We start from the raw sequence: 13,124 nt of genomic DNA, 5'->3' as shown, positions 1-13,124 counted from the left end.
TTATAGACTGCTTCATACGATGAGGAATAATGAACAGACGAAACAGAATAATTGTCAACATAATATAAGCAGCAAAAGTTGGCTTGGCCTCTCATGGAGAAATATCCAGTGGATGGGACAGTTAGATTCCAACAACCACAATTAGCTCCCTCTGTGCAAGATACGAGTACAGCTACTGATCCGCCGAGAAGACCGACTTTTCACAGCCTTCAAAGCGAACGGGGGGATGTGTCAATTCCTCAGCGTACCCTTTGGGGTCACGATTGGTGTCGCGGTTTTCCAACGGGAAATGGACCAGATGGTAGACCAGAACGGGCTAACAGCTACTTTCCCGTATCTGGACAATGCCACCATCCATGCCCATGACACATAGGATTATGATGCCAACCTTGAGAAATTTTTTTCAGACTTCTATTCGGCTTTGATGCCCATTGATTTCATTTTTATCAAGCCTCCTTCATAGTACTTTTGGCCTCGATGTCAAGGAGAGGTATGTCACCAAAGACTCTTGCAAATTTCTACAGATGTATCATGGAGAGCATTCTGGCTAGTTGCATCGCTGTCTCGTACAGAGGTGCCAATGCACAAAACAGGAAAAGGCTACAGAGAAGTGTGATCTCGGCCAGTGCCATCAAAGGCATCAGTCTCCACTTCATCGAGGACATCAGCAAGGGGCAGTGTCTTAAAGCAGCTCTATCCTTAAAGACTCCACCACGCAGGCCATGCCTCTTCATAGTGTTACCATCAGGAAAGAGGTGCAGGAGACTGAAGATGACCCAGCGGCACCAGGTGCCAAGGTGAGGGGGGGGGGGGCATTCACAGGCATTGCCGCCCCAAGTGAGGTATTGTGACCTTCCCCCCCCCCTCCCCAACCACCATCCGACCCAGTGCATTTGTAGGCTCTTATCTTTTTTATTTTATGGACAAAGCTGATCTCCCCATTTATCTCTGGCTGATGTGCTTTGATAGTGTTTATAAGGTACCTATCTCAGCGCATGTATGGTTGCTTTGTGGGGATTGTAGCAAGCATTGTGCTTGATCCAATTGCTGGTCCCTTGGCCTTGAGCTGTGCTCTCCAGCTCGCCACTTCTCCTGTTCTGAGATTCTGCACCACTCTTGTATACAGGTGGACATTCTCGGAATTATCCCCTGACAGCATCTGTAGATACTTCCCTGGATTCACACCGGAGCTGCCTCCCTCCTCCACCTCCGGGTGCTTGCCAATGCTTCTTAATAATTTCCTGATCTGGTAACCTTGGAACAAAGCCTGGATCTTCGCTGCAGCCCACACCTGGCCATTGATTTCTCGCCAACCTTGGTGACGTCCCCAAACTGCTTGGATGTTGGTGATGGCTCTGGTTCTCTCCTGATGTTGCTGCCTGGTTTGTAGGCAGTGTTGTGCTCAGTGGTTGATGTGATTCGAGCAACCATCCCTGCAGCCAGAGGTTCTGGAGACTGCTGGCTCGTGCAATGGGACTGCAGGGCTGCAGAGCGGTGCAAAGGCAGGTGTCTCCTGTTCATATACTCCTGCAGTGGAGGCAACCTGGTCAACTCTCCCAATGCCTCAGCTCTGTGACAGCCTCAGGACTGGGTGGAGGGACATAGAGCCTGTCTGGCGCAGGGTTGTAATCACCCCCACCCTAACCCCTTCCCATAGAGTTAGGTTGTGTCTCCCCCCTCCCACTCCCCGGGTTACCCTAATGCTCCCCACTAAGACTTGTTCTAGCACCAATCCTTCAAGGACAGCTTCTTCCCCTCTGTCAGCAGATTTCTGAATGGACAATAAACCACAGACTCTTTCTTACTTTGCCTTTTTATTGCACTATTTTTATTTTGTAAAGGGGTTTATATAAATGTTTCCTCTGTGATGCTGCCGCAGAACAATGAATTTTGTGACGTTTATAACAATAAATTCTGATTCTGATTCTTGTGCCATTTGGAATTTCATTTTTTCCCCATGTTTTCAATAAAGTAAAAATTGTGAAACCTGAACTGGACATCAGGGGGCGGGTTTTCGGAGAATGTGCCATTTGAAAGCACTGTCATTGACATGTTTGATCCCTCTGCTGATAGAGTTTTAATTAGCTGGCTTAGATATGACATGCCTTTGTGATCAGGAGAAACTGGCCAATTTTCCACATGGTTAGGTGAAATCCATTGTTATAAGTGTAACAGAAATGCTTGGTTGGACATCCAGTCAGGTTTGGTGTGTGCTTCTTCAGTACTATAGTTAGGATGTTGTCTAGTCTCATGGCCTCTTCTATATCCAGTGCTTGCAACTATTCCTTAATCACATGGGGTGACCTGAAATAGCTAAAAGACTGGTTTCTGCAATGCTGAGAATCCTAGCAAGAAGCTAAAATGGACATTTCCTCAGCCCTCTATTGCAAGTTTTTTAGTGCCCACGTAATCCTGGGTTGCATTGTCATCAGGGTAAGATCCAACTGCGCTGGGTAGGTCACGTCTCCAGAATGGAGGACCATCGCCTTCCCAAAATCGTTTTCTATGGCGAGCTCTCCACTGGCCACCATGACAGAGGTACACCAAAGAAGAGGTACAAGGACTGCCTAAAGAAATCTCTTGGTGCCTGCCACATTGACCACCGCCAGTGGGCTGATATCGCCTCAAACCGTGCATCTTGGTGCCTCACAGTTCGGCGGGCAGCAACCTCTTTTGAAGAAGACCGCAGAGCCCACCTCACTGACAAAAGACAAAGGAGGAAAAACACAACACCCAACCCCAACCCACCAATTTTCCCCTGCAACCGCTGCAACCGTGTCTGCCTGTCCCGCATCGGACTTGTCAGCCACAAACGAGCCTGCAGCTAACGTGGACATTTACCCCTCCATAAATCTTCGTCTGGGAAGCCAAGCCAAAGAATCCTGGGTTGCATTGTCATCAGGGTAAACCAGTTTTGGGTAAGCCCTTCTGCACTTTGATTCCCTGGGTTAAAGTCACACTGAGGAATAATTGAGGTGGCTCAAGGGTCTGAATGGTCTACTCCTGCTCTTATTTCTTACATGCTTTCGTCATGTGATGGTAGTGGAGGGGGCACCATGGGGCTGAGGGCTAAAGGGAGTGTCCCTGAAATCCCTATTGTAAAAAGTAAGGGAGTGCTTAGTACCACTAAGCAAGAGAGGATAAATACATTTAGCTAGCTTTATTTAAAAAGAAATTATAGGTTTCCTTCTACTCAATGAAACAGACATATGGGAAAAAAATAGCACGTTGCATTGGCCGGGAATCGAACCCGGGCCTCCCGCGTGGCAGGCGAGAATTCTACCACTGAACCACCAATGCATACAACTAAACTTATGCCTCAGTCTTTATATGGAAATAATCCACCATATAATTAAATAAAATTATTCTTTTAATTATGCGACCCATTGAAAAATAATTGTCTTTACTGGGCGATTTTATCACAACGGTTACGAATTATTCCGAACTTCCGTCTCTCCTCTCCCTCGGGCCCCTTAACCCTAGTCACTGAGCGACAAGCGCCCCCTCGCGACCGAGCCCACCCCTTCTCTCTGCGCCGCCACGTGAAGGAGACGTGGCCGGCGCTTCCCACGCATGCTCCGTTGAGCGAGGTGACGGCAAGATTGCGTCGAGGGGCTGCCGAGGAAACGTGTCCGGAGTGGAAGGCGAGTGGAGTTTGAAGGCCCCGCAGGCGAGTATGATGTCTTGATGTGGATATCACTGTTGTTAATAATTTGTTTGCGGAGCAATAAAGAAGTTATTTTAAAGTATATTTTGCCTGAAGCAGGGGTCCTTGATGTGCATAAACAGGAATGGGGAAATGATCTGTTGTATATCTTGAACATTATTGCCTGGTACCCGTTCATGTGTTGGTGGAGTTTTATTTAGGCTTTGGAAAGTGTGGCCTTGAGTAATTAAAAATCCTGGAGTCAAATTCTTCTTTGATTTTAAAATAGTTAATTTGTAGAAAATAATTTGACAATTATTTTGCATTCACAAAGCTAGTGTCCAGTCTTAAAATTCCAGGCTAATGGAATTTGACCTTTATCTTTTTTTGAATCTAAAGCTTAAGGAGAGTTCAGGCGAATATTGCATTAAGAGAAAAGCACAGCACAAGAAATGTACATTTTCTTGGATTGATCAGAACAATACAGGCCCTTTGGCCCATGATTTTTTGGGTGGAAGGGGGGGAAACCGAAAACCTCCCTACCTCATAACTCTCTATTTTTATTTCATGCCTGTGCCTGTCTAAGAGTCTCTTAAATGTCCTTATTGTCACAACCTCCACCACCACCACCCAGACACCCATAAAACTCTGTGTGGGCAAAAAAAAAACTTGCCCCTGATGTTTCCCTTAACCTTCCTCACTTCACTTTGTAGAGTTGTCCTCTGATGTTTGCTGCTCCAGTCCTCTTGGGAAAAAGAAAGGTGCTGGTTGTTTGCCTCTCGTATCCATCTCGTAGCCTGGGCGCAGACTGAGTGCTTTGCTAAGCACCTTCACTCTGTCCACATGAGTGAGAGGGATCTTCCATTGACCAACCACCTCAATTCTGTGCCCCACTGCTATGCTGAAATGTCTGTCCATGGTCTCATGTACTATCCCACCAAGACCACATGCAAATTGGAGGAGCAAAACTTGATTTTTCTTATAGGCACTCTCTAACCAGATGGCATCAACATCGACTTACCTGGTTTCTGCTAGCTGACTCTCTTTTCTCCCTCCCTCTCTTCCTTCATTTTCTCTTTGTCATCTTTCCTCCAGCTCTTTACTCCTTTCTCTCTCCATTCGTAGTTATCCCTCCACCCGCTGTTTGCTGGTGTACCCTCCCTCCCTTATCCACCTATTACTTTTGGGACTGTGATTTCCCCACCATTTTGTTTTGGCAGTTGCCAACATTTTTTCATTCCTTGATGCTTGATGCCTCAAGCCCAAAACATTGGTTATGTATTTTTGCTATATACAGGACACTGTTTGACCTGCTGAGTTTCTCCAGCATTGACTTTTTACTTCAACCACAGTGTCTGCAGACTTGTGTGTTTTACTATTGCCTCATAAGACATATTTTTCAATATAGGCCACATCTTGGTGAATCTCCTCTGCACCTCTCCATAGCTTCCACAGAAGTAAACATAATATTCTAAGTGTGCTCCCAGCAGAGAACTACAGAGCTGCAACATCACTTCGCAACTCCCAAACTCAATCTCCTGACTAATGAAACCCAGCATACCATAGGCCTTCTTAACTATTTTATCAACTTGTGCAGCAACCTTGAAAGATCTATGGATTTGGATCCCAAGGTCCCTCTGTTTTTTTCACACTGATAAGTATCCACCATTAACCATGTCTTCTGTCTTCATGTTTGTCATTTCAAAATGCATCACCTCACACTTATCCGGATTGAACTGTACGTGCCACTTTTCCACCCAACTCTGCATCCTGACTATATATCCTGATGTAACCTTCAACAACCTTCTACACTAGAACTCCTCCAACCTTTGTATCATCTGCAAATTTACTGACCCATCCTTCTGCCTCTTCATCATTTATAAAAATCACAAAAAGCAGGGGTCTCAGAACAGATCCTGACAGATCTCCACTAGTCACTGACCTCCAGACAGAATACTTTCTGTCTACTAATTACTTTCTGCCTTCTACAGCCAAACCAATTTTGAATCGACACATTCAAGGCTCTGTGGATCCCATGCCTCATGACTTTCTGAATGAGTCTCTCATGGGGGTCCTTGTCAAATGGCTTACTAAAATCCACATACACATCTAACACCCTACCTTCATCAATTTCTTTAGTTACCTCTTCAGAAATCTCAATTAGGCTTGTGAGGCATGATGTTCCCCTCACAAAGCCATGCTGACTCTGAGAAGATTCTATTTCTCTGAATGGTCATAAATCCTGTCTTTAACAATACTTTCCAATAGTTTGCCAACCACTGATGCGACTCACTGGTCTATAATTCCCAGGATTCTCCCTCTTACCTTTTTTAAACAAGGGGACCACGTTTGTGATTCTCCAATCCTCTGGCACCTCCCTTGCGGCCAAGGAGGACAAAAAGATCATTGCCAGAGCCCCAGCTCTCTCCCTCCCTATAGCAACCTGTGGTATGAGAACTTGTGAATCCTAATGTCTTTACAGAGATCCCACACTTCCTCTATCTTAATCTCAACATGGCCCAACACATAAGCTTGGCTTACTACCAGACTTAAAATGTGATAGGATAATGATTTATTTGAGCTTGGTTTATATAATCTCTGGACTTCAGAAAATACATGATTGTATCTGAGCTTAAAATAATAGAATTTGATCAAGTACATTCCTTCTGGAGAACAACAAAGAGGAATAATTTTTAAATTAAAAATAGATGCTGGGTAAATTGAATTTTTGATAAGACCAAGATTGACAGTGGGATTGAAAACAAAAATGGATTGGTAGAGGTACATTATCTAATTAAACAATTAAACTTTCCTGACGCTCATTGTGTTTGTTAGTGTTTTAAACTGTCAAAAGGTACATGACCTGCTAATTTTAAATTAGAAGAAAAACTAATACTCTCTTTTCTGCCTTCTGATATCAGCATCTTGAAACTTGTATTCAAACCCTTTAACTGATTTTCTGTCCTTAAGCAGTTGAAATGTTTTGCCTTGAGTCTCTAATCCAGTACTTTTTATTTAGGGTTGTCTTTTACCATTCTGAAATGTGTGTGGACCATAACAACTTTTATTAAAGACTTAATACTAGTTTAACATTTAAAAACAAATTCATGGCATGGGCATCCACTTTTAGTTAACCTTTCATTCACCTTTGTGAGAATTCTTGTGTAAGATAGAATTGCAAAGATCTGATATTCTCTGCCTCCACTGGTGGAGGTCAGATTGTTAGATGTATTTATGGTGCAGATAAATGTTAAAAAAATTGAATGTAATGGGGAACTGGCACAGAAGAGGAGTTGAAGCCAGCAAAGATCAGCCATGATCCTATTGAATAGTGGTACTGACTTGAAGGGCTGATGGTCTGCTGCTCCATGTCTGTTTTCTGACAGCATTCAACTTCGACCCAAGGTCAGTCAGTCTCCTTGGTCACATATCCTCTGGCAGGATTGAAATGGTAAGGTGGCATCATGACCTTTAGGTGAAGCGGGAATCCTTGACGTTGACATTGACATGATTCTCATATCACTAGCAAGGTCAGTACTTGTTACCCATCCTTGAGAAGATGGTGGTGAGTTGCTACCTTGAGCCACTGCAGTCTAATTTGGTTATGCACTACTTTGTTGGAAGGCTAACCAGAGTACTTTCACGGTGTTGTAACCTTTATTTATCATTTATACCATGCTCGCATGGTAGAGACAAGATAGCATTTCTCCAGGACCACGGAGCATATTTACATAAATATAAGTTAGAATAAAAAGTTTAAACACATTGAAATATTAAAATATTAAGATGTATACAGTAAAAGACTTTGGTACACTATCTATTTGGTTATTGGTTAAGAAGTTCTGTTTTCCCTATTCTTCTTCTTCCCACATCTCTGAATATTGGTTATACGTACCTCAGTTAAGATGCTGAGTGATTGGAATGTAACATGCTGGTGCTCCCATGTGTCTGCTGCCCTTGCTTTTCTTGGTAGAGGTTATCAATTTGAGGTGTTTCGATTGGAATATTCCTTCTGAGCATATGAAGGCACTTTCAGATGGTGCACACTGCAACTATGGTGGTGCATGAAATGAATGCTTAAGTGGGCTGCTTTGTTATGAATGATGTTGAGCTTCTTGAGCTGCATTCACTAAGGGAAGACCCCAACTTACAACCATAATTGGGACTGACAAATTGGTCACATCTCGGAATGGATGCAAGTTGGAATTGTGCCTGCATGCGTGGAGTACCAAAGTCTTAAAGCAAACTTTTTAATGAATCTTTTTTCATCATACATTTGACAATAACAACTAAAGCTTACTGGATTTGTCTATTAACCTTGGTGAATTTTTCCACATTCTGGTCCATGCTTACCTTGTTAATTGGCATTCCGAGGTCCCGTGGCCATCTTGGTTTCTGTGCGCATGCGTGAGTCTTCGGTTGGCGCATGCACGAGAGTTAAGCGCCCTGATGATATTGAAATTACATCCTTAACTCTCGTGCTTGTGCCAACCTAGCTCCAATACGTGAACCTACCATGCATGCTCCTACTGAAGACTCACACATTCGCACAGGAATCAAGATGGCTGCACCTAGCCCCAAGATCTCGGAACGCCAACAAACAAGGTAAATACGCACATTTTGGCTCTTACCTGCCCTGTATCCCTGTTATAGTTTGTGAAATAGAACATAAACAAAATAAATTTAATATTTTTTATTTATATATATATATTTTAAAGTTGGGGACTACCTGTCATGCTCATTTGAGCCTTGGAGATGATGAAAAGCTTGGGAGGAATGGAGGCGAGTTGCTTGCTGCAGGATATTCAGCCGCTCAATAGTTAAACTTCTGGTCATTGGAATACTTAGGATGCTGACTTTGCTATGATGATTTATTGAATGTCAGGATATTTGGAAGTGATTATTGTCCATCACTTCTCTGGTCCAAATAAATGTGGTCTAGATCTTGCTGTGGGAGACTTGAACCTGAGTGTTGTCCAGGGAGAATTTCATTATTTTTAAGACAGTCCTTTTGCAACCACAGAACTGCAATAGATTTGACCCTAATGAAAACCCTGCCACAGGTGATGGGGAGAGTTAGTACTTACTTCAAGAGATGGTATACTCCTGTTGTTTTTGTTGGGGTTCCTTGTTCTTCAGAAGCAAATAGAAATTCTCAGTGAAGATTTTTTTTGTGTTTTGAGCAGTTTAGGTCAAGAATTCCCAGAAATAGGAGAGAATACAGTTCTTTGAGGAACTTTGAGAACATTCTTGAAGTGTTTTCCCCCTACACTCTTGGTAATCTCTTGTCATGGTACAGCTCAGGGCCTGTCCACCCTTGCTCACTGCCTACTCTGCCCCTCCCCTTCCATTCTCTTTTTCCTATAATCTTCCTCCCCGTGACCCATCTTACCATCTGTGTCCTTGCAACCTAATAGAGATTGATTTTTGTGCTTTCATATTGAATTGTTGCATGGTGAATTTGAAGTAATAATAAAAGTTTCACACCCGATGTATTGTGCAAACAACTAAAGCAGAATGATATCATAGTTGGATGATACTGATGATACTGTTGGATAAGCATTTTATGATTTGAATAGTGAATTCATCTCTACCTATGCAATTCTGGCACCCATGTTTATAAATTTTAGAGTATCTTTACACAGCAGTTGTCTCTTTTCACCTTCTTCTTTTTCCTTTAGGATGATCACAGACGTACAGCTGGCCATTTTTGCCAATATGCTAGGGGTATCTCTTTTCCTCCTCGTTGTCCTGTACCACTACGTTGCTGTTAACAATCCCAAGAAGCTAGAGTAATGTAATGACGAAAAGCATGATGTTTATCAGGTAATAAACTACATTATGTAAAAAATCATGGAGTTGTAAATTGTTTTGAACTTTCATCATTGGGATATTAAAGCTTTGAGTGTTAAAATAGTTTGTGAATTTTTATTTTGTAATGGAAAACTTTCCAGAAGATTATACACAAGAATTATTTTGTTTTTTTGTTTTACAGTGTGAAGATTAGGACCAATAAATAATTACTTGAAAGATGGAAGCTAGTTTAGCAGATGAAACAAGATACACATTGAATTTCACCAATATTATATTCAACAGAACCATGCTTTCTACTGAAAAATGTGCCTTGTCAATAAATATTTAAATTGCCAAAGTTGTGAACTGACCTCTGTGATTCCTTTAAAATGGTTTGTCATGTAAAATTACTGTGAAAATTGTGTTAATTGTGAAAAATGGATATTTGCTATCTTACTTTTAGTCAAGTTAACGTTTTAAAAACACAATGCTGAAGAAACTCAGCTGGTCAAACAGTGTCCTTTATATGGCAAAGGTTAAAAATACATAACTGACCTTTTGGCTTGAGCTCTTTATCAAGGTATGGAAAAATGTCAGCAGGTGTTTGAATAGAAAGGTAATGGGAGCGTGGGGGGAGGAGCATGGTCGCAAAGTTAAGAGGTAATAGGTGGAGAAGGAAGGGAGGGCACAGCTGCAAACGAGGAGGAGGGATGGCTTGGTGAATAGAGAGGGATGGAGTGGAGAGGTGATGGAAAGAAGGGAAGGGAGGGGGAAAGGAGGGCAGGTTAGCAGAAACCGGAGAAGTCTATGTTAATGCCATCCAGCTGGAGAGTGCCCAGAAGAAAAATCAGGTGTTATTCCTCCAATTTACAGGTTGTCTTGGTAGGATTCTACATGAGGCATGGACAGACGTGAATATGGAAGTGAGATGAAGAACTGAAATGGTTGGTCACTGGGAGGTCCCCATCACTGGTGTGGACACTGCGAAGCTGCTCAATGAAATGATCTCCCAGTCTGCACCCAGACTCTCCAATGTAGACAAGGCCACAAAGGGAGCACCGTATCATTCTTGTGTATACACAAGTGAAGTGTTGCTTCACTTGAAAGGCCGATTTGGGGCCCCAGATTGAGGTGAGGGGGAGGTGTGGGTGCAAGTGTGGTACCTCCTGTGGCCACAGGGGAAGGTGCCGGGGGAGGGATGAGGGCACAAGGGTGTTACAAAGGCAGCAGTCCCTACGGAATGCAAAGAGGGGAGGAGAGGGGAAGATGTGTCTGATAGTGGCTCAAGCCTGACACATTGGTTATGTATTTTATCTTTTCTATATGAGGGACATTGTTTGACCTGCTGTGTTTCTCCAGCATTGTGTTTTTACTTCAACAAGTGTCTGCAGGCTTTCGTCTTTTACTCCTGTTCAAATTAACTTGTGTATTATCATTTGCAGGGCTGACAAGATATGTGCACCTGATATTTGCTCCGAATGGTTAAAGGATTTCATTTCCTGCATGTGTTGTCAAGGTTCTCATTTATCATAGATTTAATTGGCCACATAATGATCATACTCCAATAATTATACAACAGTAATATGTGCAAACTTGTAGGCCGTAAGTCTTACCATTTATGAACTGCATGGAAAAAAGTGTTTTTTTTTTCTTGCCTTCCCCAATGATGTTAAATTCCTTTCCTTTTGCTCTGTCCATTCATTTTTAAGCTTTCATTTTTTCAGTGCAAGTCTTAATCATTAGAAATTGTATCTTACAAAAAAGCATAGACACGCAATAACAATACTCATATGCAAAATTTTTTGAAAACCTGTAGCTCGCTGGATGCTTTTCAGTTTTTTCTATTATCTGGCCCATTTATTTTTATTAATGTGCCAGCTTTAAAACATTGAGATAGAGCATGGTAACAGGCCCTTCTGCCCATAAGCCTGTGTCACATGAATACACCAATTAACCTACAAACTCTAAGTTTTCGGAGGGTGGGAGGAATTCCGAGCACCCAGAGGAAACCCATGAAGTCATGGGGAGAACATACAAACTTCTTACAAACAGCACCCGGTTCGAACCCTGGTTGCTGGCACTGTAATAGAGTTGTGCTGACCACTATACTAACATTGCAACGTTACCCACCTCTGGCAGCTTGTACATCATACTCATTGTCTGAGGAAAAAGTTGCTCTTCGGGTCCCCTTTAAATTTCCCTTCATACATGCCCTCGAGTTTCAAACCCTGGCTGATTAATATTAGCAAAAAAAAAACTCAGTTCCTCATTTGCAAGAGGCAATCGATCTTCAGATTTGCTGGGAAGTTGTTTTCCATGATGGTAGACACAGCATTTGTTTCATTTATCTGGCATTTCCTCATTCCCCATTATGTGCCTGAGGAATTTTTATTAAAAAATACACACTGGCATGTTCCATGAAGTTGCTTTATGTTTTCATATGCATAGAAATTCCTCTTACTGGTGATAGGTGTCTGAGAACATGGCCTAAATCCTTTTAAATATTTATGAATTTATTGGATCTAGGACAGTGCAGACTAGTTATTGTCTGCACTGAACATGATGATCAAATTGATCTAAAACTCCTGTTTGTATATGATATATATCCCTCTTTTTCCTGCTATTGTCATTTTGGAAGCCTCTTAAATTCTACGAGTGCACCTGTTACTATCATATCTGAATTTGGGCAGAATTGATGGAGCTCATTGGTAACAACTGTTCTGTGAATTTTCTTCTTAAATTTTATTCAGTTTCTCAGTGCTGTTAGGCAAAAAGTCCCATAGTTTCAGACTGATGCAGCAAAAAGTGTTTTTGGTTCCAATCATGTTGTTGCAGCAGACTTGCAGATCGAGCTTCACAAGTTGCATTTCAGAAAATGTTATTCTCATTTGTCTCATTTATACATTACTAACCCCATTAATATTGAATAACTTGTAAAGATTCAACATCAAAAACCAGAAAGAAAATAAGCAGCAAAAGTTTTCCCGAGGGTGAGATTACACCCAAGTAGCTGCAAATTTCTGAGAGACAGGAATTAAATTTGTGTATGCTCTCATAATTTTCACTCTAATGTTTAAATTTTACTGCATACCATTTATAGGAAATACATATTTATACATTAATGCAATGATTAAACAAAAAGTATTATGCAACATTTTGGATGGGGAAAGAAAACTTTTGCATGGGAAGTGCTTTGGAACATTCTGGGATGTTTAAGAGCGTTGGCTCATGAGGATTTTATTCATTTACAGGAACGGTGGTAACTTGGTAGATTGTCTTCTGTGGTTAAGATCATTTTGAATCCAGAGGATAGTGGTGGAGTTTTTCTGTGACCAGAGGTATTCCACAAGGACAGAAACAAGCCTTTTGCCCATCCAGCCCATGCCAAATTGTTATTCTGCCTGGTTCCATCAACCCTGCTCTCAATCCATAACCCTCCATACTCTTCCCATCTCAGTACTTGTCCAAATTTAAATGTTGAAATAGAACCCACATCCACCACTTCTGCTGGCAGTTTGTTCTGCACACTCATTACTGTGATATAGAGAATTTAGGTTAAAAAGACTTAAGTTAAAATGTGATGATTAATCAGAAACAGGGAAGCCAGAACGGACAGAGAGTTTACTAGCAGTCAAGGACAGAAGGAGCTGCTGAATATGTTTTTTTAAACCTATCTTTTCATGGT

The 13,124-nt window shown here is 41.9% G+C and overlaps 1 protein-coding gene and 1 non-coding gene across 3 annotated transcripts; one reads left to right on the top strand and one right to left on the bottom strand.

Moving 5' to 3' along the window:
- Positions 1-3,229: 3,229 nt before the first annotated feature.
- trnag-gcc (transfer RNA glycine (anticodon GCC)) lies at positions 3,230-3,300 on the bottom strand. The gene has a single exon. It is a non-coding gene; the product is annotated as a tRNA-Gly (tRNA).
- Positions 3,301-3,562: 262 nt separating this feature from the next.
- On the top strand, positions 3,563-9,797 carry LOC138757580 (dolichyl-diphosphooligosaccharide--protein glycosyltransferase subunit 4). 2 transcript variants are annotated; one of them, XM_069925164.1, is made up of 3 exons: positions 3,563-3,670; positions 9,328-9,472; positions 9,642-9,797. In XM_069925164.1, the coding sequence occupies exon 2, from the start codon at positions 9,329-9,331 to the stop codon at positions 9,440-9,442; it is 114 nt and encodes a 37-aa protein (XP_069781265.1). In that variant the 5' UTR covers positions 3,563-3,670; position 9,328; the 3' UTR covers positions 9,443-9,472; positions 9,642-9,797. The 2 variants fall into 2 exon arrangements, with proteins under 2 accessions (XP_069781265.1, XP_069781266.1); XM_069925165.1 differs by having other exon boundaries at positions 3,570-3,674.
- The last annotated feature ends 3,327 nt before the right edge of the window (positions 9,798-13,124 follow it).

This window comes from Narcine bancroftii, chromosome 3 (genome assembly GCF_036971445.1).
Source record: "Narcine bancroftii isolate sNarBan1 chromosome 3, sNarBan1.hap1, whole genome shotgun sequence".
NCBI classification, from domain to species: Eukaryota; Metazoa; Chordata; class Chondrichthyes; order Torpediniformes; family Narcinidae; genus Narcine; species Narcine bancroftii.
The sequence above is the reverse complement of the archived record's forward strand: the minus strand, read 5'-3'. Positions and strand labels throughout refer to the sequence as shown.

Bases quoted from the DNA above. Each gene is read 5' to 3' on its own strand.
- LOC138757580 (XM_069925164.1), top strand. From the start codon at position 9,329: ATGATCACAGACGTACAGCTGGCCATTTTTGCCAATATGCTAGGGGTA.